Below are 24016 nucleotides of genomic sequence, written 5' to 3'. Positions count from 1 at the left end.
GGAGCACCAGAAGCTGCAGGACAGACCCTGTGGCCAGAGGCTTCGGCTCACTGAGAGGGGGCTGACTCTTATGCATCTGGGAGGCCCAGGATGTGGCCCAAGACTTCCATCCAGCACCAGTCGGACTGTCCCTTGGAGCTAAGCCCAGAGGGGCACCAGTGGCCCAAAGAATAATCCTCAAGGAAACTTTGCATCCTCTCCTGCCAGTCTGTCCACCACCAACCTCACAGGTCAAACTAGCTAATTTTCCCTTTAAAAATAGAATTGGAATCTCCCATGCCCAGGAATTCTAAATAATGTGCATAGCAACTCTGCCCTCGAGGAGGTGGAGCAACCCCCTACTCCTTGAGTGAGGTCTGCCCATAGTGACATCTTTCCAAAGAGGACAGCATGGAAAAGGGGAAATAAAGAGTGACTTCACAGTGGAGAAATCTGACCACACGACCTCAGCTAGGTGGTCAAGGTCAACAACAACAGTGATGAGTCATGTTGATGGCATGCACCCTTGAGAGGATGCGATGAGAATGGCTTTTGACCTCTGCGGTCTTCCTCCCTGAAACCCACAATCCCAGTCTAACAAAGAGAAAAACATCAGACAAATCCCCGTTGAGGGGCATTCTATAAAGTACCCGACGAGCATGCCTCAAAACTGACCAAGTCATCAAAAGCAAGGAAAGTCTGAGAAACTGTCACAACCAAGAGGAGCCCAAGGAGACGTGACGACAACGGAATGTGGTGTCCTGGATGGGATCCTGGAGCAGAAAAGGGCCAGTCAGTAAAAACTGAGGAAATCTGAATAAAGCATGAACTTTAATAAAAATGTATCAGTAACGGCTCATTTATTGTGGCAAATGTACCATAGTAATGTAGATGCTCATAATATGGGAAACTGATTGTGGGGTATGTGAGAACTCTCTGTGCCGTCTTCAGAATCTTCCTGTAAATCAGTAACCATTCTAAAATTAAAAGTTTATTTTTAAGAATTGGACTTATCCTAAGTTCTGTAAAATATAGTTCGAAAATAGTCCTCAGAAGTGTTTTCTTCTCCCCAGTTACCCCTGCCTTAGCTCAGTTTATGTCAACAATCACCCAAATATTGGCACCACCCTTCCTCCCTGGCCCCAGGTCCCCCATCCAATCCATCCTGTTCCATGAGGCCACCCAGAGCTCTTGGCAACACAGAGGTGGTGTGGCACGCCCAAGCCGCGATGGCTTCCACTGTCTTCAGGACCGATCCAGTCCCTAGCATGGCATCTAGGGTCCTTTCACAGCCTTGCCTCTTGCTCCTCCTTTACATGCCTCTCTCAATGTTGCCATATTAAATATCTATTGCTCTTTCTCCAAAATCTATTCCTCTAGCTCCCGTACACTTCCCTTCCACCCTCCTGCATTTGCTGATCCCTCACCTGAGATGCCCTCTCCCTACCATCTTCCCTGGCTGACTCGTGCCTGTCCTTCAAGACTCAGCTCAGACACTGCTTCCTACAGAAAACCTTCCTTTGTCCAGGCTGGATGCATTGGCTCCAGTGGACGCCCCAATCGTCCCTACCCTTACATCCATCCTTACTGTCCATGCTTGTCCACTGTCGCTGAGGACAGGCACGGTGCACTCGCCCATGTGTCTCTGGGGCCAAACTTCACCAAATGTTTATTTAATGAGTAAATCACTAGGGGAAAAAGGTAGGGTGAAAAATCAGAGCCAGCAATCCAGGGCTTTAGATCCTGGGTTTTAAATTATAAATTCTCCTCTTTAGAACGCCATTATCCTCACTAGAGTCCTATATAACCACATCCCATTATATGGCAATGTAATGGATTACTAGATTTAATTATAACAGGATAATTAATGTCAAGGTATTGCCAGTTTGGACATAAATATTAAATATCACCTTCCATGTAACTATTCTCTAACTCTGTGATTACCAGGCTTAGAAATACCACTTTTTCATGAGAAGTGCCTTTGTCATGGGGAAAGCAAAGCCAAGTAGAACATCTGGTTTGCCAGCTGCCACTGTCCTCGAGACAAAGGCTCCTCTGGCTTGGGGCTGGGCTCCCAGCACCACTGGCCCTGAGATGGGCCCCATCTCTCCCACACCTCAGTGTGACCACCACAGCTGGCCTTGCTCTGGCTGGGCCAAGGACCTTAGGCAGAGGAATTTCTCAAGGGATCTGTAATGGTAATGGGACCCATGGGAGGTCCCTGAGTCACACACCCCTTCATGACCTCGATTTCCCTTCATAACAAGAAGTAAGAACAACCATGATGAGTGAGGGACTCTAAGAAGCTAGGACAAGGCAGAAACAGCACAGCCAAGACAGGGTGGGACCTCTACCCCTCTACCACACCCTCTCCTCCAGCCACTCACAAGCCTGTCTCTGTCTCCATCCTTAGGGTGATTGTGACTTCCTTCTGTGCCTTGATGAAAATGTTGCCTCCTGTCATCAACTTCAGGCCACTCTCAAATGGTAGGACCATGAATTTCACACCACAAAAGCCAAATACAGGATGCAGTGTCCCACCCTAGCCCCTCTCTCCCCCTAGATCCAGCTAGGACTCTGGAACAGACAAGCCCAAGCTTCCTCCTGGCTTGCTGGAGCTCTCATACTGGAGCCTTGAGCAGTCATGTAAGAAATCCTCCCACTCTAGGGCTGCCATGCTGTGAGGAAGCCCAAACCAGCATATTCAGAGAGACCACGTGAAGAGGGAGAGATGCCCAGCCAGACTCCAACCTCTCCCACCCCTCACTCTTCCAGACCCAGCCACTGTCTGACTGGAACGGCATGACAGACCCCAAAGCAAAATCTCCCAGCTGAGCCCTTACCAAATTTCTGACCCAAGGAAAACATGAGAGATAACAAAATGATTTTTTCTCTAAGCCACTAAAGTTTGGGTTGGTTTATCACACAGAAATAGACAACCAGAACAAAGGCCCAACATCAGAGCAGCTGCAGTGAACAGCTCTCAGGTCCTTCTTTCAGCAGCCAAAATTGACTTCAGCTTCTCACAGCGGCCCTGGTCCCACTGTGGGACAGAGAAGGATGCTCTGTCTCTTCCCCAATGTGCTGGTGCTCCTGGCTCAAACATCACCCTGAAACATTCATTCAGACCCCACAACCACAGGGCCTGGGATCCCCAGACCCCGTTAACCCTACACAGCAAAGACTCCTTGCCCCTACCTTACTCCCACCCACCAACAAGAAATGAAATTAAAAATCACCTTTGAGCACCCTGTGATTGAGCTGAAGCCTCTAGGTTACTCGTGTTTCCAGGTAAGACAAGGCTGATGCCAAAGGCAGTGGTTCTGATGGGAAGCACAAGCTGCACCATCATCAACACCATCATCACCATTATGATCCTCACCATCATCATCATCATCATCACCACCACCACCACCACCATCATAACTATCATCATCATCACCATCATCACCACTATCACTGTCATCATCATCACCACCATCACCATTATCATTACCATCCTCACCACCACCATCATCATCATCACCACCACCACTGTCATCATCATCACCACCATCACCATTATCATCATTACCATTATCATCATCATCGCCATCCTCACCATCACCATCATCACCACCACCATCATCATAACTATCATTATCACCATCATGATCACCACCATCACCGCTATCATCATTAACATCATGATCATCACCGCCGCTGCCACCACCACCACTATCATCCTCACCCTCAGCACCACCACCATCACCACATTAACACCAGGGACACTTACTGAGCACATACCATTTACCAGGAAGTCCTAAGCACTTCAAATGCACCATCTTGTCAAACTCTCATCATGTCCTCACGATGCTGTGCTGTGGCTATCCCCACTATCCCCACCTTAGAGACGAGAACACTAAGGTTTGCAGCAGTTTTATAACTCGCCCACAGCTACCAGCCATAAGGCCAGCACTGGGCTCCTAATCGCAATGCACTAACTCTAAAGGTCACGCCCACTCTCACTGCTCTGGCTCCTCTTCCCTCAAGCCTGCTCCATGGCTCCTCACCCCGAGTTGCCTTAGAAATATTCCACTGGAGATGCCAGGCCCCCAAATATAACCCTGCAGCGCCTCAGTCTTTGCATCTGGAAAATGGGAGTGGTGACAAGAGCCTGGCTCTGGACAGAGTGTCAGCCCTGAGGGACCCTGTGCCATGGCAGGCACTCATCATCTAGTGAGGCTGGGCAGTGCTGGGCACTCACCACACACGGGCTCATTAACACGCACCACGGCCCTGGGGGTTGGCGGGATTCGCTTCCCACTCTACCAGCGAGCCCACATTCAGAGAGTGAGCCCCACTGCATCACTCCCAAGCCCTTGCTCTTTCTGGGGCTCCTTCTGCCCCCACCTTGAGGACAGCTCCCACGTGCCACATGCCAAGTCTCCCCTGTCTGACTTTGTCGGAGAGGCCGGGTCATTCCCTGCACAGTCACTGAGAACAATTCCTCAGCCAGGGTTGTGTTCGCTTTGCATTTCTTGGGGTGGGCGGCCATTCTCGGGGTGCCTCCTTCCTCGTAGGAGGAAGTGCCAGACAACTGGAGCTGGGATGCACTGCCCTGAGGCCGGAACTCTCCCCACTCAGCCTCTCCCTGGCTCTGCAGCCCAGCTGGGTGCCCAGCTAGCTTATTATACAACTTTCCTTCTTTTGGAAGCTAAAAGGAGCCAGATTTGAAAGGACATGTCCCCTTACAGAAAGAAAAAGTCATGATTTTTTTTTAATCAACCACTGAATTAAATGTGCAAATAGTGTTCCCCATCACACAGAAAAAGGGATTTTTTTCCATCTTTTATTTGCCTCTGAGGTTTCCCATGATGCCTAGGTATAGCCGTGGCCCCTGAGGGGACTGACCCTGTGGGTACTCCCACGGGGTCTGAGCACAGGGACGACCCCGGGGCCTGTGGATGGGGGCTGTGGGGGAGGGGTGGGAGGAAGTCACCGCCCATCCTGGATGGGTGGGGACCACCTGCTGCAACTCCTTAGCATCCTCCCCTGTGGGCCTGGGCAGTGGTCAGGTTCAGAGTCCAGAACTGGGCCTCATGATAGCAGAGCCAAGGGATCCCAGCTTCATAGGGAAGATTCTAGAAGGCGCCCAACTCTGGGAAGGCACTACACAACTGCTTGGTTATGAATCAAGTAATGCAATGGTTTTGGCCACAAGCAATGCCAGACCAGCCTACTCCCCATCCCAACACTGCGAGTCCCCCGGGGGTCTAGAATGAGTCACAGGAATGAGGATTAGAAACTGCTGAGTCACAGCAGGAGAAGGGGAACACTCTGCCTACCCTGCCCTAAGGGGAAAGCTGCAGCCCAAACCCGGGGAGCAGAGGTCACGGCTGGGGCCCCAGAGGCACAGCCTGGAACCTGCGGGTGATGCTGAGGGTGGAGCGGGAGGAGTTGGGAGCAATAAAGGGTGGGATGGGCAGGGGGGTGGGGGGGGGGTCCTGCATCACTATCTCCCAACATGCTGGTGGGCCCTCTATGGGGGCGGAGGGGGGGCCATTGAACAGGTTCACAGGGCCAGTGTGGAAGCAGGCAGACAAAGGCAGGACACATAAGCAAACTGTCCTGTCACACCCACATGCACACACTCAGGCACACAAACACACAACAGCAGCCCAAACTGGTCAGCCTATTGGCCCAAGTGCAAACAACAGAAGCCCGCAGGCTGGGAGGCGTGCACTGGGCCGGAGCAGGCCTGCCCGACGCTCACTGGGTGACTGAGGAAAAGGCAGCTGCGGCTGGGTTTGCTGTTACTGCTGCTTCCCCGAACTCCTGGAGAAGAAAAGAGGAGAGACCGCACTGTAAAGAGCATGTCCTCTCGGCCCTTCCAGGAGAGTCCGTGGAGCAGGCAGGAGGGGCCACCTGCACGCACGTTAATCAGATGCAAAGCTCTCTCGGCTGCCGATTTGATCCGCACAGGAAGCCACGTGGGTGGCTGCAGGAGGCTGCACTCGCCCACCTGGTGAGACCCAATGCGGGGGGCCTGTCTGACCTCTCACACCACGCAGGCCTGTGCCCTCCCTGTGGCCTCGGCAAGCAGATGGGCAGAAGGAACAACACCTCCCAGGTAGCCCTACTCAGCTCCACATGCTGGGCTCTCTGTGGCCTGACAATGGCGAATAATCATCCCCTTAGAATGTCTGTGCCCCTGAGCTATTTCCCACAGAGTCAGAGAACGGCAGAGATGACACCTTCAGCCTCGTCCCTTTCCAGATCATGCCACTGACCTGCTCGCAGACCTCCAGTGACTTCTCATTAGACTCAAACCAGATCAAAGTCCTACAATGACCTGAAAGATCTTCTGTGCTCTGACCCTGGACCCCTCCCCACATTCACCTCCTACCACTCTTCTCCCGGTTTCTCCTGCACCAGGCACACCCTCCTCCTCCCTCATCCTCCAGTGCACTGTGCTCATTCCAGCCTCAGGACCTTTGCGTGTGCTATTCCATCTGCTGAGATCACTCTGCAGCCAGATATTGCTTGACAGCCTCCATCACATTCTTCAATCTCTCCATAAACACCTACTTCTAGGTGGCACCGTCCCTGAGCACCACATCTAACATGGCACCCCCACCAAACCACTCTCTTCTTACCTTGATTTACTTTTCCTCATGGAGGTTATCATTACCTGAATTATTTTGGGTTTATTCATTCATTTGCTTACTGTCTGCCCCCCCACCTCCACTAGAATGTCAGCTCTTTGAAGTCAGGGACCTTGTCTGTCTCAGGCCCTCTGTAGCCCCAGTGCCTAGAACAGGGCCTGGTCCACATTCGCTGCTCAAGTAACATTCAATCCATTTCAAGACATGCAAACTGAGATCTGGCGAGGTAGCACAAGGTGGTGGCCTACAGGCCCATACAACGCAGCATCTCAGGGAGCCTGGTCCAGGCTGGGCTCAGGCATTTCCTCCCTCGGGCTGGGGGCTCACTTTTCATTTTCTAAACCATATCTCATTTGCAGGAAGGGACCAACCTCACCTCTCAGTGGCATCCCCAGTGCTCAGAAAGGGCCGAGCAGAGAAGGCGCTGAGTCACCAGGAGCATCAGCCAAGCTTCGAAGACATTGCCAGTCCCCCTGTATTGTACTCAATAGCTCTCAGGGCCCAGGAAAGCCATAAGACCCACGAACAGAAAGCTGCCAGTCCCGGGATGAGTGACGAGCAGCAACACTGTGGAGTACTGTTAGAGGCACAAGCCAATGCCAACGGTGACCCTAATGTCTAAGGAGTTGACCTCACATGTTCAGTTAGATTTCATGGGGACTTTGAGCAATGACAGACAGGAAGAGCAAGAACTTCTGCAAATACAAAGAAGGATCCCAAGGCAGGTCAGCAAGGACAAGAAGAGTATTGGATGCACAGAAAATGGGGTGGCAGTTTAAGGATCCAGGAGAGAAACAGGAACTCACTGGAACACCACGCTAAGGATGATGGCCGATCTTGGGAGGCAGAAGAGGAAGAGGAGAACGGGGCTCAGTTCATGCCATCCCCATTCATAACACGCTTCAGTTGACCACACAGAAGCGATAGATCAGACATTGCCACTGGCATCTACAAGCCTTATCAGCCAAGCCCCAGCAGAGTTGGCCAACAGAGAGCTTAAAAATTTTGGAATTAGTTGCCAACGCTTAAAACTTAAGAGATTTCACAGTGAAGTCCCGGTTCCTGGCTCTTCTCGAGACACAAGAAGTGGCCACCCCAGGCCTTCCCATGGGAACCTCGCTAGAGCCTGACCGTCTCCTTCAGGGAAGGAAGTGTCCTCCCGCGCCCACAGTTGCTATATTCTCAGCCCTTCTTACAGCCCGCCTGCTCTATGCTTTAATATTCCTGCCTGGATGTCGTGAGCATTCGGATTTGACTTGTGTTACCCCTGGTTGGCATGCCAAAGTGTGGCTTTCACCATTCTTAGCTAATCCTTTGGCTGTCTTCAAAAGCCCCAAGTGACAGAATTATCTAAGAGTAGCCCCTTGGTTGCCTGGGTGGGATGGACCCCCCCTGATATTGCGGAGCAGAGAGAGGACGCAGCCACGCAGCTCCCTTCCCACCCCGCTGTGCTGCACGTGAAGCCGTCTCCATCAGGCGCTCCATTCTCTTGCTCACAGTTCTTCCTGGGTGTGAGGTTTCTCTCCAGATAAGCTTGGCAGCTCTTTAGGGACAGGATCTGTGTCTTTCTCCCCCAAAGCACGGGGTCTGGGGACAGGGGCTCATTCTGTGGTGCTGGCTGGCCACCTGACGGGCTGCTGAAGGAGTCTTTCTCATCTAAAGAGTAACTCTGCAGGCAGAAAGCACGAGCAGCTCTCCCTCCTCCATCAGCCCAGCAACCAGCAGTCCTGAGATGCCCCTAGAGCTGCACCTGCTGGGATGGGTCAGTAAGAGCCCAGAGGAGAGGTGCCCGAGAGCTCCAGCCCTGCTCCCGGCAGGACCTGCACGAGCCCGGGCAGCACTGGGGGCCTGAGGGGGCACCGAGATGCCCACTCCTCCCCCATCCCCCACGGACTCTAACCTTCTCTCCAGTCAAGTGCTGGACAAAAGGCCAGGCGTCAGTCCCAGGTGGGCTGGCTGAAAGCGGTGCGCACTTCGTCCATTTTCGCTAGCCCCATCCCCCAGCACCCCAGGGTGTGCCCTGCATCTGGTGTGCCTCGCTTGGCTCCGGAGCTATGCTTCCTGAGACCGAGCGAGTGAGGAGCCATCCTCTGCCAAGATGCTCACAGCGCTGCTCCTCGGAGCCACTGACACCTCCGCCCTCGACTCCAACAACCCAGGTTGGCTCCACAATCTCAGCCAAACACCATCCACAGATACAATAACGGAACTGCCATCCATGGAGCACCACCAGCCCTGCACTGGGTCCTTTCATGAGATGGTCATCTCATTGAATTCCCACAGCAACCCTCGGGGAAGCTACTATTATATCAGTTTACAGACCAGTAAACGGGCTCAAAAAGATAGCACCACTAGCGAGCTGGGATCTGAGTGTCTACTTGTTCCGAAGGCAATGCTCCTCCCTCTGTGCTGCCAGCTGCCCTAAGAAGCCCCTGAAGAAGCACCATCAGGTCTCCAGCTGAGCATCTAAAAGCCCCTGATTTCCTACAAAGAAGAGAATGGGTGGGTGTGGGAGGGAAGTGGGGGAATGGGGACACACTCCAGTCTTCTGCCCTGTCTCTTGTTACTACAATTAAAGTGGTTCAAGTCCTGCCTCTCCCATATAGTGGGAACCCAACACCTGCCCTTCCTGCTGCCAGGGTCCCAGGGTCCCAGGACTCCGTGGATGGGGGTGTGGGATGCACATGTGTTTCTCCCAGTCAATGTCTCCTTTGATGTTCTACTGCATCCGGTTCCTTTCTCCCACACCTCCATGCTGGTCTCCTACAGCAACTCCTTTCTCCCAGTCTCCACAGCTCCAATCATGGACCACAATCCCCGTTTCCTGCTTTCTCCCTAACATCCCTCACGGACGCAGCTAATGCACTGGGGGGAGGGAGACGCCACTCCTGCACAGCAAATAGCTGAGAAATGAGGATTAGATGCGCCTGTTAACAGTCCATCAAACATGCCCACTTCTCTCCTTTGGTCAAGAGACCCAGCAGCAGGGCACCATCAGAATCCCTGATGTCAACCACTAGCACATTTCAAAATTTGGAATGTTGACCTTGCCCAGAGTCACAGGTTTTCCATTCTTCTCAATGCCCTCAGCGCCCCATATCTTTGCAACGGGGAGACTCATTCATCTCCTCATTCACACAACAGTTACTGGGCGCCTTCTGGGTGACAGAGAAAAGGGGAGACTTGCATCCCAGAATGCTCCCCGTGCTTAATTCTTAACAACCTTCTGAGTCAAGTATCATGAAGTCTACTGTACGGATGGGGAACCAAAGCTCAGAAAGCCACATGGTGAGGAGGTGGGGCAGGACTTAGGCCAGGTCTGGAACTCTGCCCTCTCCTTCCCCACTGACCACACCACGGAAGGGTTACGTGACATGCCCTCGGACGGTCTGGTCACTCAGGGTCCCATGGAAGCTGCTCTTCCGGTGGCCAAGGAGACAGGCACAGGTGGCCTGCCCATCTCCTCATGCTCTCTGTTACTAAGACAGGACCAGGAGTTGGGGCGTCTCTTGTCCCCCAAATGAGCTCTCAGACGTGTCCAGTAAACCTCCCCTCATCCCACCTGTTCCTCAATGGTGATGTTCATGGAGTCCACCCTTTGTCATGTGCTAGGAGGAAAATGGGCTTCCCCTTGATCTGTCAAGGGCAGCAAGCTTCCTCCTCCTCCCAATGGCATGAGGTAGGAAAGAGCTGGGCTTTGAGTCAAGGAGCTATGAACTCGCCTCCAGCTCTGTCACTTTATCTGTGGGAGTGTGAGCAAATCCCAAAATCCCCCAGGCGCCAGCACTCTGTACCAGCCCTTCCCTGCCAGCACTGTGGAGAAGATCAAGTGAGTTAATGGGTCTAAATGAGCCAGCTTGATACCTAAAGCCCTGCTCCATCTCTCTCTCTCCTCCAAATCCCTCTCCTCACCACCCTCACCCCAGAGCTGAGCAAGGTGGAAACAAAGTAAGAGTCGGGAGGCATATGGCCCACCCCCCCCCCCACCGTCACCCACAGACCTGTGGGCTATCTGCTTCCTCCAGGAAGCTCGCCTGCACCCTGAGGCATGGTAGACAGATTACAGAATGGCCCAAACTCGCCACCCTTGACTGTGTCCCCTCCCTCTGCAATGTGACTTTCCGCTTTCCCCCCAGGAGGAGTTTCCTCGGAGTCTCCCTCCCCACCCCTTCAATCTGGGCTGACCTCGTGGCTTGCTTTGGCCAGCAGATTGTAGGAGAAGCAACAACGTGCCAGGTCTCTGAGCCTAGCCCTCAAGTGCATTGGCCCACTTGCAACTCTGCTGCTGCCATATGAATAAGGGTGGGCTAGTGTGCCCGGTGATGAGAGACTCATGGCCCAGTAACCCGTCACTCCAGCTTAAAGCCAGCCAACCACCATCCTAACCAGCCAGCCCCTGCAGGGTGGCCAGCTGACCACAGATGCATGAGTGACCCAAACAAGATCAGCGTCCCAAGTCAGTTGACTGGGAGGCTCATGAGTGACAACAAGTGCTCATTGTTTCATGACACTGAGTTTTGGGACAGTTTGTTACACAGCACCAGTGACTGATGCAGAGGCCTTCTCTTCTCCAAGCCAACTGGCAGCATGCACCCAGAAGACCAAGGCCAAGTTCCCATTAGCACCAAGCAAGGGCTCCATTTGGAAGTGTGCATAGAATGGTACTAGCTGTGGGCTGCATGGCACAGACAGCTTCTCTGGGCTGAATCCATGACAGTTTGGATAAACTCACCTCACCTCTGCCTCTCCTAACACCTGCCCCTCCCCTCCACCCCCAGCCTTCTTCTGGTTTCCCACAGCGCTGGGGAAAATCTGCTGCTTCCCCACTGGGCTCCCCACCCAACCCCTCAACAGCAAAGAGCTGACTCACCACCTCGGGGGAGGCCCCCCAAGCCGAATGCCCTCCGGGATCTGGAGCGGAAAGGGTAATTGAGTCATTTCTCTGTTGCAGGCCGTGTCCCTTTGTCAAAGCCTATTGCTCCTGCCCGCCTCCTTCCCAGCGAAAGGCGCCACCTGCTAATAAGGCCCAGAAATGCCCGCAGGGAGGAAGTGACACTTTGCTGGCTATTTAATGGCTCACAAAGGAAGGAAAGAACCCCAGGCATCTCCAGGCCCATGCAATCCCTCTCTTTGACCCCAGGAAGGAGCAGACAGGCCTCCCCGACAGCCAGCCGAGGAAGGCCCTCTGTGCCCCTGAGCACCGGAATGAGGTGGCATGATTCAAACCCGAAATAGAAACAACACTCAGCGAGAAAACTCACACGGGAAGGTCCAGCAACTTTCGGCATTCCCCCCCCCCCACCATGAGGGCTTTGACGCTCCTTTGAAGATGGAAACTCAAACATTCAATTCCTTCTAAACAATGTCTTACTCGGGTGCCCCTGCTTTGCCGAGCGTTAAGAATGTGTTTAGTCTGCCTGCAGGGCGATCAAGCTTCTAGAGAATGTTTGCTTGGGGTAGAGGTCGGAGCTCCTGGGATTGCACAACCATCCGTTCGCAAACCATTGTCCACAGGCCCCACAAAGGCGATTAAGAAAGATGAACATGTTCCAGCTCCTGCCAGCAAGCGCTCCTCAGGCCCACGGGGAGGGAGATGCAAACAGACGCCACAGCACAAGTGGTGGGTACCGAGCGTCCCTGAGATGAAGGTGACCATGGAGGTGCACTGAGGATGCAACAGGCCACTGGATGTGACGATGTTATCACGGAGATGGGGTGGTGGGCCAGGACGCACAGAGGCTGGCAAGACGAGAGCCAGTTGGCACCCGGGGAGGGAACACATGACGGCTCCCCCAGCATGCATGGGGTTCAGAAGGATTAGAGGAATGTGGGGACAGAGAGCGCAACAGACAGTGGCTATGGGGATTGTTGGACACAGGCCCCAGCAGAACAGCTCTCTGCTCCCTTCCCCGTCTCAGCCAGGCCCTGAGTTCTAGCTGTCTTGAGCACCCATCCACTGAGTTCCAAACCCGCCAGAACAAACACTAGAGAATCTCTCTTCCTCATGATCTCATTTCTAAGAATTTCTGAGGGGAAAAAAACAGATTTCTCAGACTCACAGCACTTTTGCTAAAGTTCTAAGTATAAGGCATTAAAATCCGTAAACAGTAGGATATAATTAAATGCAAATGCAAGGCCACATTTAAAAATTAATCTCCCATAATTAATTAGTAATTTAAAATATTCTGGTAAATGATATTTAAATGGCACAGAATTATCCTAGCCCTGAGTGATAAAGACATCTGCTGAAGATTTACTGAGTTGGAGGGAGAAATATTTGCATATATCATGTGGGACAACAGAACATTGTCATTACTTAATTTACCTTTGCTATAAACGTATTAAAAAGCACAGTCTTTCTATTCAGATTGCGGGGACAAACTCACTCGCTGCCGTAAACTCTGGGAAGCAGGAGAGTGGAAGCCAGGAGCGAACCCAGCCTGCACTTCCAGTGAGGACGAAATTAGCCGCCAGCCACACTCCTTGCCTGGGAAGCCAGTCTGGGCGGAGGTGGCGAGGGATGTTGGAAGTGGCCCCTCTACCTTTGTCCCTTCACCTTTACCTGATCTTCCCAGCCTGGGCTAAAGGTGACCCCTACTCCCAGAGCAATGGGGAGCTGTCCTACCAACAGGCTGTTCCCCTCGCTGTCCCTTCTCACTGCAGAAAGAGATCACTGATGTCAACCAGTGAAGGTGAATGTCACCTGCTGCACCTGTCGCTGGCACCTGCCATTTCTTTCCCAACCGTGCAGTGCCTTCCCCAGGCTGCTCCATCCCTGCAGTGCCATCATCCTGGTTGTGTGTATGTGTGTGTATTTAGGTCTGCACAGGTGTGCATGTGTGTGCCAGTGTGCATCCCTCCCTGTCAGGCTGTGCTAGCCTGAGGGTCTGCTTGTACCAGTGTGTGTGGCTGGTTGGCTGTGTCATTGTCTCAGCCTGCATCTTGTGCGTGTGTGTGTGTGTGTCCAGTCTCCCACACCTGCCTGCACCTCTGCTTATCCTCAGCCCTTTCCCAACATGCTCCTCTCTCTGCACACTGCCCTCCTCCACCACACACCCCAGGTGAGCCCAGGAACACCCCACCTGCAGGAGCAGCCCAGCCTCCATTTGCTGACCCACCCAGACCAAGAGTAGGGTTCTTAAGCAAACTTAAGTCTCAAATAGCAGAAGTTTTAAGACCAAAGCCCTTGCTGATATGCTGACCAAGGACTTGTTGACCAGCCAAAAAGGCAACCAAGGCACACCCAAGAAAAAGCCAGCTTCAGGCCCTTTCTATGGAGTAAGAATTTAAAAATATCCAATCATTTATTCCCTCACCAGTCACTGTGAGCTACCAGTCACTTGTGCTACTCTAAGAAGATAAAACAGTGGACATCACCAGTCCCTGCCCTTGAGGGGGGTCACATTCTCATGGGAGGAACAGATTGCCCAACAACTGCAGGCCACACAGAGATGGACAGCGCTGGAGCTATGGGGCCTGGACAGGCTGCAGTGTCTGCCACATGAACTGTGAGCAAGGAGCCGCAACTCTTCTCCACAAAGTGCACAAGTGGCTTAAAATAGTTTACCTTTTCTATTCTTTCCAGTGAAACAAAAGAGACGGGGAGGGAGAGGAAAGGAGGGAATAAAGAGGATACAAAAGGAAAGAGAGGGGCCTATGGACAGCTAAGAGACAGGGGCACAGAAACGACAGATGAGAGTGGGAAGGACAAAGTCTTGGAGTCCCCCCACACATGCCCAGAGGAGGCCTGGGTGGACAAGAGCGCTGGGGCATGCCCTCCCGCCGTCCCCTGGGAATGCCCAGCAGGACTATGGGCATGGGATGTGGCACCAACTCTGTGCTCCCAGCCAGTACTTGACAGTTGCTGGTCTGTAGTTGGCACCCAATCCATACTGGAGAGATGGATGATTAAGTGGCTGGGGGGGGATGGACGGATGGACAGATGGACGAACGGATGGTTGGATGGATAAACAGATGAGCAGATAAACAGATGGATAGAATCTCCTCCAGGAAGATGAGATGAAACCCAGGGCCAAAACAGACTGTGACCAGGAGGTCTCCCCATCAAACCTGACCCGGAGAAGAAAGAGCAGTAAGACACGCACATCCCCAACAGCCCCGGGGCTGTGGTTAGGGAGAGCACTGTAGGCCATTAATCTCAGAGACCCTGAAAAGGACCCCAGTCCCAAAGTTCAGATTCCCCGCTGTGGACTAGGGAGCCCCTTCCTGCTGACATCCCAGCCTCAGCACCAGCCACTCCCCGTCCATCCTGCCTGCCCACTGCTGCAACCGCATGATACACGGGTCCCTGGATAGGCTGAGGCTCTCCAGATCCCTCTGCCCCAGGCCCACCTTGACTATGGGGTTCATGAGAGTTTGTTCCTGTAGACCCAGCCACAGTGCCACCTACTCCAGGAAGCATCATTGACTCTCTGGCCACCCCCATCTCTCCTTGACCAAAGGGCATTGCTCCATCCTCGGTGCTCTCACAGGATTGGTCCACACCTCTGCTTTTCCAGGTAAAGGGGTCTCTTTACACCTCTGTCCTCCCCACCAAGCTGGGAGCCCCACGAAAGCAGGGACTAGTGACCAGCAGAGAACTCAGCCCCGCACTCAGACTCATTAAATGCTGGAGAAGGAAAGCAGAGACCCATGAGGAGAAGGGAGAAGGCTCCAGCAGCCACAGCAGGATTCCCAGGAGCCTCGGCTCCCGTCAGCAGCTGTCACCTTGACCACTTCAGGATTTCCATGGCCCTGGGGTGACGAGAGGACACCCACATCCCCACCTCCCCTGGCTGGTGGTTCAGGCTGACAGGTTGCCTGAGGATAGCATCACGGTGGTTGTCACCACCACTGAAGCCCCACTCAGCAGCCAGCAGTCCAGAGAAGAACCGAGGCCCAGCTCAGGATACAATGAGTCCAACTCACTTCCCAGTTGGGGGGGATAGAAAAGAGCCCCCCACTTCCCCTGACTCTGAGAGCTCCAACACTGAGCCCAGAGCAGAATGGCCTTCCCTGCCAGAGGAATGGCTCCCTCCATGGCCTGTGCTCTCAGCAGCCTCCCAGGGAAGCCCCACGGTGGCTCCAGGTCTGGGACCAGGAGACTAGAGTATTGTCACCCCTGAGCACAGTCTCCCCAGGGGGAGCCTTTGAAAGCTTGTGTACTGATGTGGTGGGCTTTAAGACTGTGATGAAAAGACCTCAGAAAAGGGGACGTGGAATCAAGACGGCGTGATGGAAGGAGAGGGGGCTTGTGTTGGGGCATCTGATATGAGCCCACAGGGCCCTGCAGGCAGAGCCCGTGCCTCAGCCTGCTGTGGCCTCCAGACACCCACCACCATGGTCACGCTCCCCGAACTTGGAGCCCCCAGCGAGGGTAGCCCCCCCGTAAAGTGGGATCACAGAGAAGCCGGTGGTTCACGGGCCCCCCAGGTCAACCCCCCCGCAGAGAATGGATGCACCCTGGACACTGGGCGGTGAAGCAGCTTCTAAAACAGCACATGGACAGCCTGGCGGGTCCCGGGCAGCCATGTGCGTGTCATGCAGAATTTGTCACTAATGACAGTGTGAGTGCCAGCCTTCCCATCCAATTCACATGTAGCCAAAATGTAAACGATTCAGGCAGAGCCGTCTTCCTCCCTCACTCCCATCAGCCAGGACTTTCGAGTGGGGAAGGGGAGCAGCGACAGCTGGGAGGGCCACAGACCCCCTCCTATTGCTCGTCCACACCAGCTGATGGGGCACAATATCGACATGCCATCCATGGCAGTGGGGCTGTGAGGCACTTACTTCCCTGAAACAGTATTTTGAATTTCATAAAATTTAGGACATGTCCCGGCAGTGGGCCACCCTTGTGAATGTCCTCCGTCCTTGTAACAACAAAGAAGAGGTTGGGTTGGGTCTGCTCAAGAAGCCCAAGCAACGGATCCAGGGCGTGAAGGAAGGTTTCACGCTGGGACTGCAGACCCAGGGCTCTCCAAGGGGACCTGCTGGGCTGGCACACAGGTCACGTTCACCTCCAGGGTCCAGAGTCCTTCCCCTATTGTTCCGAGTTGATGCACTAAAATTTTTTTAGCATAAGCACCCTAAAAACCTTTGCCAACCCCAGCCGGAGGCAGCCAAACCATACCCTCCCTATGAAGCCAGCAGGCCATGTTTTCCCCCTACAGTGCCTGCAATACATTGTCTTTTTTGAAGTCATCCCAGCGACCTGGCAGAGAGGGGCTCTGGAGTGGCTCAAACCTGGACTTGAACCCTGCTCAATCCCCAGGTGGCCCCTTGCATGACCTTAAGCAAGTCATCCAACTTCTTCAGCTTCGGTGGCCTCTTTTGCAAAGTGAGAGGACTGGAGGATGCACACAAGGGCCAGGCATGTGGTGGGCACCCAGGAAATGATGGCATCCCCCCCTCCCGATGGCAGGCACATGGGACCAGAGACTAACACCCTGACCAGCTAGAGTTGAAGGCAAGGGAGCCCAGGGGCCATCCTCCCCCGCAGTCTCCGGCCATCACCCCCAGGGACTTGTCACTCTTGCCCGATACCAACAGCGGCCACTCCAGGGGCATCCCCAGCTCCAAAGAACCCAGCAAAGCAAAGGCTTTGCAAACACAGTCTGGGGAACTGAGAAGGCAATAGGCCAAAGCCAAGCTGGGCTCATCCAGCACTGCAGGAGTCTGCATAATTAACCACTTGGAAGCCACATCTTCAGGCCAGTCTCGGTTACGTGTTAAATCCTTGCAGGGCCTAGAAACAAAGCAAGGACTGAATGCATCTAGAAGAGAAATGACGAATGGGTACCATGAAAAGAGAATGGATGTTTCTTGAGCAGCTGTGTGCCAAATGCTTTATGGTATCTGTCATCTCCTTCATCCCTGCTTTACAGACGAAGAAACTGAGGTTATGCAGGTGATGCAAATTATCCAAGGTCATGCAAACAGAAAGTGGAGGAGCTGGGACTTGCCCCCAAATCTGTCTAACTCCAAAACCAATATTCTTCTCACTCCCAAGCTCAAGAGCAGAGCAGTGGCACGGAGGAGAGGAGGCAAGGGACTGGCACAAAGAGAGAAGGGAGGAGACTGGCAAGGGAATTAACAGACACCACCACGGGAGCCGACGCCGGCAGGGGAATTTAGCAAGCAGAAAAGCTTTCCTGTGAGCAGACATTGGCACATCCACTGCTGGGAACATTCTGAGAAAGGCTGGATACATTAATGCTGCTAATCCTAGGCTGCCCATTACGGGCCTGAATCACTTCATACAGGGAAATGTGTTCCTGCAAAAATGCCGAGCGCCGACAGGACATCACAGCCTGGCTGACCACCGGCGGGACCCAGGGCCTGATTAGCGGAGAGCATCAGGGCTGCCGGCCAATTGCACCAAATTAAGCCTTCCGAATTTTAAGTTCTCCAGCAGTGGGCTTCGTGCTGGTTCCTGATGCACGAGGCAGCATTGTGAGTGATAATTAATTAGACGGGAATGCAGAACAAGCAAGCAAAGTACAACAAACGGAATTAGGATAATTCCGCCCTTCACTTCAGTCAACCTTACATCAAAGAGGGCCGACAAGGTGACTGGGGTTGGAGGGGAAACCACAGGGAGATTTGGCCACCCCGTGACCCCTTCTGTCCTCCCCTGCTCCCAGGCACACCACACCCCCAGCACGTCCCCCTACAACCAACCCAGGCCGGAGAGGGACCCGCCAACTCCAGCTTGTCGCCTCTCTGCCATTAGACCCCCAGGGCTGGCACCAAATCAGCCAGCTCATAGAGTATTTCTAGTTGTCTGTTCTCAAATTAGTGGATTCCTTGTTAAACAGGTGGGCCCTGTCTTCATGAGAAGGGCCTAACCCCTAATACAGGTGTTTTAAAAAAAAAAAAATCTCTGATTAGCCCAGGCACCAGAAAAATAAGCGTGTGCACCAAGTATCATTTGGCGATATGCAACCGACACCGCCTCCAGGCACTAATCAATCCCGCGGCAAAGCTGCCCACCTCTGCAGAGAGCTGGAGCTTTAGTTTATCCCTAGAGGTTTACACCTGTCAACAAAGAGAGGGAAATTAAAAGGAAAACAATAAACCAAAGGCCTGTGTTTTGCCTCAGAAATCGCCAGCAGTGAACTGTAAACAGGCTTCCCACGAGCCGCCCTCAGCTTCTCAGAGCCTGATCACGCCTTGGGTCACCTGTTGGGGACCAGTCAAGAGCCAAACTGTGCTTGGGGTCTCCTCCTTCCTGGCGTGTGCTGTGGGCCCAGCACCCACGGGGCCCCATGTCCATGCATGAGCAGACTGTGCCTGCAGCCCACCCAAGCCGCCCCCAGGGAGCCCTGGGCAGCGGCTCCTGTGGCCGCAGGCCCCATGACCTACCTCGTTGATGAAAGAGTGGGCCCCCTGCGGGCTGAGCAGCAGGATGGCGCGGCGCAGCGTGTCCCGGTAGCGGTTCAGCTCCTCCGTCTTCATGGTGGTGAAGAGGCTGGTGAACACGTGGCTGATGTTCTTGTCCACCTTTTGTAAAGAGACGTCAAGGCCCAGCCGCGAGGCCTGGTCCAGAAAGCTTTGGAGCCCACGGATATCTGAGCAGCGGAGAAGAGGGGGAGGAGAGATGGGTCTTTAAGCAGGAAGGGACCTTGGAGGGCATCTACCTCCAACACTCCCCACTACACAGGCTACCTCAAGAGCTGGGCTCAAATCTGCCTTGGTGGTGCACTGAACAGAGGCTGGAAGACATCTCTCTAGTCCCAATGTCCCTTGCCAGCATCCAGCCCCAGGGACAGTGTCTCCCACGGTGGGGAGCACTTTCTGCTGTCCAGCACGTCCTGTGGCCTCGAAGTCCCTCAAGAGCTCCCTATTGCTCCCTATTGCTTCCACCCAACGGGAGTGAACGTTCTGGCAGACCTGTCCCGCAGCTACATGTGGTGGTGGCCCCAGTTCCCTCCACCTCCCTCTGCTCCCCAAGACTGAGGCTCCTTGACCCTCAGTGGGGAGCTAAGGCCACTGACTGCCCTGACCAGAGTGGGCCCAGCCTCGGTCCCCACCCCAGTCCTGTGACTGAACAGCCTGGACCCTCACATCCCAGCGCTGAGGCTTGAGACCCTGTCTCATTCCAGGAACCTGATTTTCCTGGATGCAACTCTTCTCCTCCGCTCTCTTTCCAGCTGGGGTGACTGTCACCCCAAACCCAACCAGAACTTCGCCTCCTGAGTGGTTCAGGGGTGAGCAGATGGTCCAAGATGGTCCCCTGAGCACCACCCTGGCACTGTGGTGAGGCCCCTGGGAGAGGGGACTGCTCTTTCCCCCATGGTCGCCAAGAGGGCAGGATGCAAGCCCAGGGCAGGAGGGGAGCAGGGGAAGCTGGAAGAAATGACCAGGGCACAGGCATCCATAAGGAGCTTGGGGCCCAGCTATATGCACATTAGTGCAAACCTACTCCTGTGAGGGCCAGGGGCTGCTGGATGTTCTTTTCAATCAGGACCCAATCTTCCCTCAGCAGCGGCCCTGCAGGAGCCATCTGGCTTCTCCAAAGGATGACCCGCCCCAGAGTGGAGCCAACACAGAGGCACCCAGGTCCGAGAGTGAGACACGGTCCTGATGATGTCATGTAAGCCACTGGGTCCAGCTGTGACGTCTGTTTCTCTTGGATTTTTCAGTTCCATGAGCCAAAGAATACCCTTTCTTGCCTAAGCTACCTTGAGCTAGATTTCTGTCACTTGCGGCCCAAAGCCTCAACCCATAGCCACTTTTTCAAAGTCTGGGATGTTTCTGGCCCATATCTGCATTCCAGCTCCCAAAGGCCAGCCCGCACCTGGGCCACCCCCTCTATGGGACTCTCTGCCCACCCAATCACCCAGCATCAAATTCAAAGTAAACAGTGTTCATTCAACTGACTGTTTTCTCAACCAGCCCTCTCCCAAGCTTTCAGCTCACGCCCGTTCCACAAACTTCTTGAGCTCTACATGCGCAGGCATCATGTAAGCTGCTGCAGTGGCCCCTCGGCCACCCATCTTGCCAGGAGGACAGGCTCAGCTGTAAGTCTAGTCCCAACTGGACATGACAAGAGCAGCCATGAGAAACCAAACACAGTGCTGGGGAGGAGACCAGAGCGCCATGGCAGTCAGGGTTGGGGTGCTGGGGGCAATGTGCTCAGAGTCCCTATTTCCCACCACAGCAGGACTGTGGACTATGACACTTAGAATTTAGTCTAGTTCCTTAACACGTGAGCAGATCAACCATCCACTTTGTACCTCAGTTCGCTCATCTGTAAACTAGGGATGAAAGTCCCTGCCTGCCATTTTCATGGGACTGTGAGGAACCATAATTCTTGAGGGCTCCTCCTACTTATGTCTCAGTGGCCTGCCCCTGGGAGGCACAGAGGGCCAACCTCCCAATGCCGGACCCATGGGGACGACATGGCAGTGCCCAAACGAGAGCCCTGGGAGCCTTCGAGAGATGGCAAGTGCGTGACTGAGATTCAAGCCCATGGCACTCAGTTCCAGTTCAGCCACGACCCGAGCCAGCTTCGTCCACTGGCAGCCTGGCTCCTGGAGCTCAGACCTGTGCCCAGAGCTGCTTGCCCAGCACAGCACGGGGCTCTCGGTGTGGCTCTGCTCACCGCATCAGACAGACAGAAGGTGCCAGGTAGCAGGATGGGCCCTCGACCAAGCCCCAGGGTCCCCCTAAAGCTGCCAAGTGAGGCAAGGTGACTGAAAGATGACCACACAATGCCTTATGCCCTGCCCAAGCCCCAGGGGCTCCAAACACACAGGCACCAGGCTGCCAACACCCCTCGAATTCCCAGAGAGGCCATGAAGTCCCATTAGTCTCCTCCCGCCCCTGGAGATCTGTAGCCCCAAGGAGTCTTGAAAGAAAAGTTTGAAAAGGTTCTTCAGAGCTTCTTCACGGTCAGAGGGAATGGCAGGACAAATGTGCAGAGAAGGTTCAAGGAGCAGAAGTGCAATAGGGGGAGGGGACCCCCAAGTGGAAAAACTCAGGGCTGGTGTCTACCCAGGCCCCTCCCTCTTCTGAGCATAGCACAACTCACACCTGCTAACAACAGGCTTCAGCATCTCAGCACTGAGCAGACATCCATGCCCAAACCAGCAGCGGGCTCCTGCACCAGGCATGCAACAGCTCTCCCCTCATGCCCATGACGGTTCCCTCTCGATCCATGCTGTCCAATACAGCAGCACTAGCCGCACGTGGCTACTTAAATTTAAAATTAAATTCATTAAAATTAAATAAAATCACACACTCAGTTCCTCAGTCACATGAGCCACATTTAAATCCTCAATGGCCATATCTGGCTGATGGCTACCATATTGGACATATGATAAAGATCATATATGAAGGATAATGGCAGAAGTTTCTATTGCATGATACTGCTTAAGAAATCGCCTTTTAACCGGCATGGTATAAATGATGTTCCCAGATATGGCAAATTCGCTGCATTCGGGCCCCTGTAACGGTCCCCCCATTCCCACACCTTTTGCCCTGTCACTTTGAAGACCTTCCAGCTCCCGCTGTGGGTTCGGCCACATGACCTGCATTTTTTTTTTACGCATTTCTGTTTCCACGCTTGGACCCTGCCACCACCGTGAGAATGTCCCTGGGCTAGCCCGCTGGAGGGATGTGGACACACACGGAGAAGAATCAGGGCGGCCCCCAGGCAGCCACCCCCAGCCATACGCCAGCCAAATTCAGATGCACAAGTGAGCCCAGAGCAGAACTGTCTGGGTGATCTACGGACTTCTAAAAAACTAATAAATGGCAGTTGTTCTAGGCCACTGAGTTTGGGGATGGTTTGTTTCTCAGCAATAACTGACTGACGGATGGAGTTCATCAGAGGCATTGTATCTAGCAGACCTTATGGAAACTTCAGTGAAAGAGCAGGTCCTGTGTCTGAAAAAGTCACCCCACACAGCTTTCCCATGGCACCGTCCACATGTGGCTGAGTGCAAGCCAGTCCCAAGGCAAGGCCACTAGTGGCTTCTGCAGCCCTGTCCCTTCGCCTAGACACCAGTGGTCTTCACTGCCCGTGGCCTTGGCTCTGACCCAGATCTGAGCACAGCTGACAGGACAGTGAGAGCTGCCTGGGACAGGCATGAAGGTGGCACCCTGAGACCACCATCTACCAGAACCCACTCCTCTTCCAGCATCTTCCAAGGCCACTGCAAGTCTTTAAAGTGGCAGAGACTGGCCGAGTCTGCACAGGCGTGCTTTCTGTGCATTTACATGAGCACATCCTCAAGGAGGGCTCCAGGACAATCACACCTTTGGGTCCGTGAGTCTGGTAGGGCTCCTGGACCTCATGCATCACACCAGCATGGCTGGTCCTCTCAGGCTGGGGTAGAAGTCCCCTTCAGTCAGGTCCCTGAGGTCCCCCTGCCTAAAACCATCTCAGCCCACAGGACTGTTTCATTTCCTCAGGGAATAGGAGGTGTCAAGGGGGATGGCAACGGTCTTGGGACCCACAAGGACATGCCCACATGAGAACATAGCCCTCAGAGCCCCTGCATGCCCTGGGCTGCTACATCGCTACCTTCTGTTCAGGCAGCCCCGGATGAGACTGAGCTATCAGAGAGAGTTTAAGGTCCCTGTCAGCGGTGGGCTCCTCACACCTGGGGAAAGGGATGCAGGCTGAAGGCAGCACTCCCAAGGGACCACAGCCCCTGGCTACAACTGCCTGCTCCCACCTGGCTGAAAAGGTCAGCTCTCAGGCTCTGATGCTCTTATTCAGCTGCACTTGGGGAGGGCGGGGGGCAGACTAGCAGTTGAGAGCACAGGCTAACTTTGCCACCCTCCCGCCATTACCCAGGCACAGGGCCAAGGAAGCGGCTTCTTCAACAAAAGTCCTTTTCTCCTTACAGGAGACTGTTTGCAACACCACCCACCCATCCCCCCAAGAAAGCCAGCTGTGCACCTCGGCTCCCTGGGAAGGAAGAATTCTCCAAGAAGGTAGACGTGGGACAGAGCTGGGGCTTCTCCCATGGGCAACAGTGTGGGCACCCTAAGAGCCCCTTGGCCCTCACAAGCTCTGGACGCTGTCCCAGGCCCTCCCCTGTGCAACTGGCCAGCCCAGTCTACCATTGCTGCTGCAGCTCCCCAACCAAACCCACCACCACTGGGCACAGAGCTGATGGGGCCACAGGGGGTGTCACGTCAGCCCCACCCCAGAAAGGGCAGGAGAAGGCAAAAGGGCCACCAGCTCTCCAAGGAGACAAGGAGAGGCATGAACCATGGAAAGGAGCATCGGCCCCCTACAGGGACAGGGAGAGGCTCCCAGGAGAGGCATCCTGCTCCCCAGAGAAAGGACACAGTTCAGGGAACATGAGCCAGTGCATTCCTATGAGGAATTTGATGTGAAATGTCTCAGGACAGGCCTCAGAGTCCTTGGCCAC

At 54.0% G+C, this 24016-nt stretch overlaps 1 protein-coding gene across 3 annotated transcripts in view; it reads right to left on the bottom strand.

Annotated features, from left to right (window-relative positions):
• Window positions 1–24016, bottom strand: part of GRID1 (glutamate ionotropic receptor delta type subunit 1) — a 671187-nt gene that overhangs the window by 436635 nt on the left and 210536 nt on the right. For all 3 annotated transcript variants that reach the window (XM_070616293.1, XM_070616307.1, XM_070616296.1), the window contains one exon: window positions 18990–19195. In XM_070616293.1, coding sequence (XP_070472394.1) covers window positions 18990–19195 — 206 coding nt within the window. The remainder of the gene's footprint in view (window positions 1–18989; window positions 19196–24016) is intronic.

The sequence above is a fragment of the Equus przewalskii genome, chromosome 1, assembly GCF_037783145.1.
Source record: "Equus przewalskii isolate Varuska chromosome 1, EquPr2, whole genome shotgun sequence".
Taxonomy (NCBI): Eukaryota; Metazoa; Chordata; class Mammalia; order Perissodactyla; family Equidae; genus Equus; species Equus przewalskii.
The sequence above is the reverse complement of the archived record's forward strand: the minus strand, read 5'-3'. Positions and strand labels throughout refer to the sequence as shown.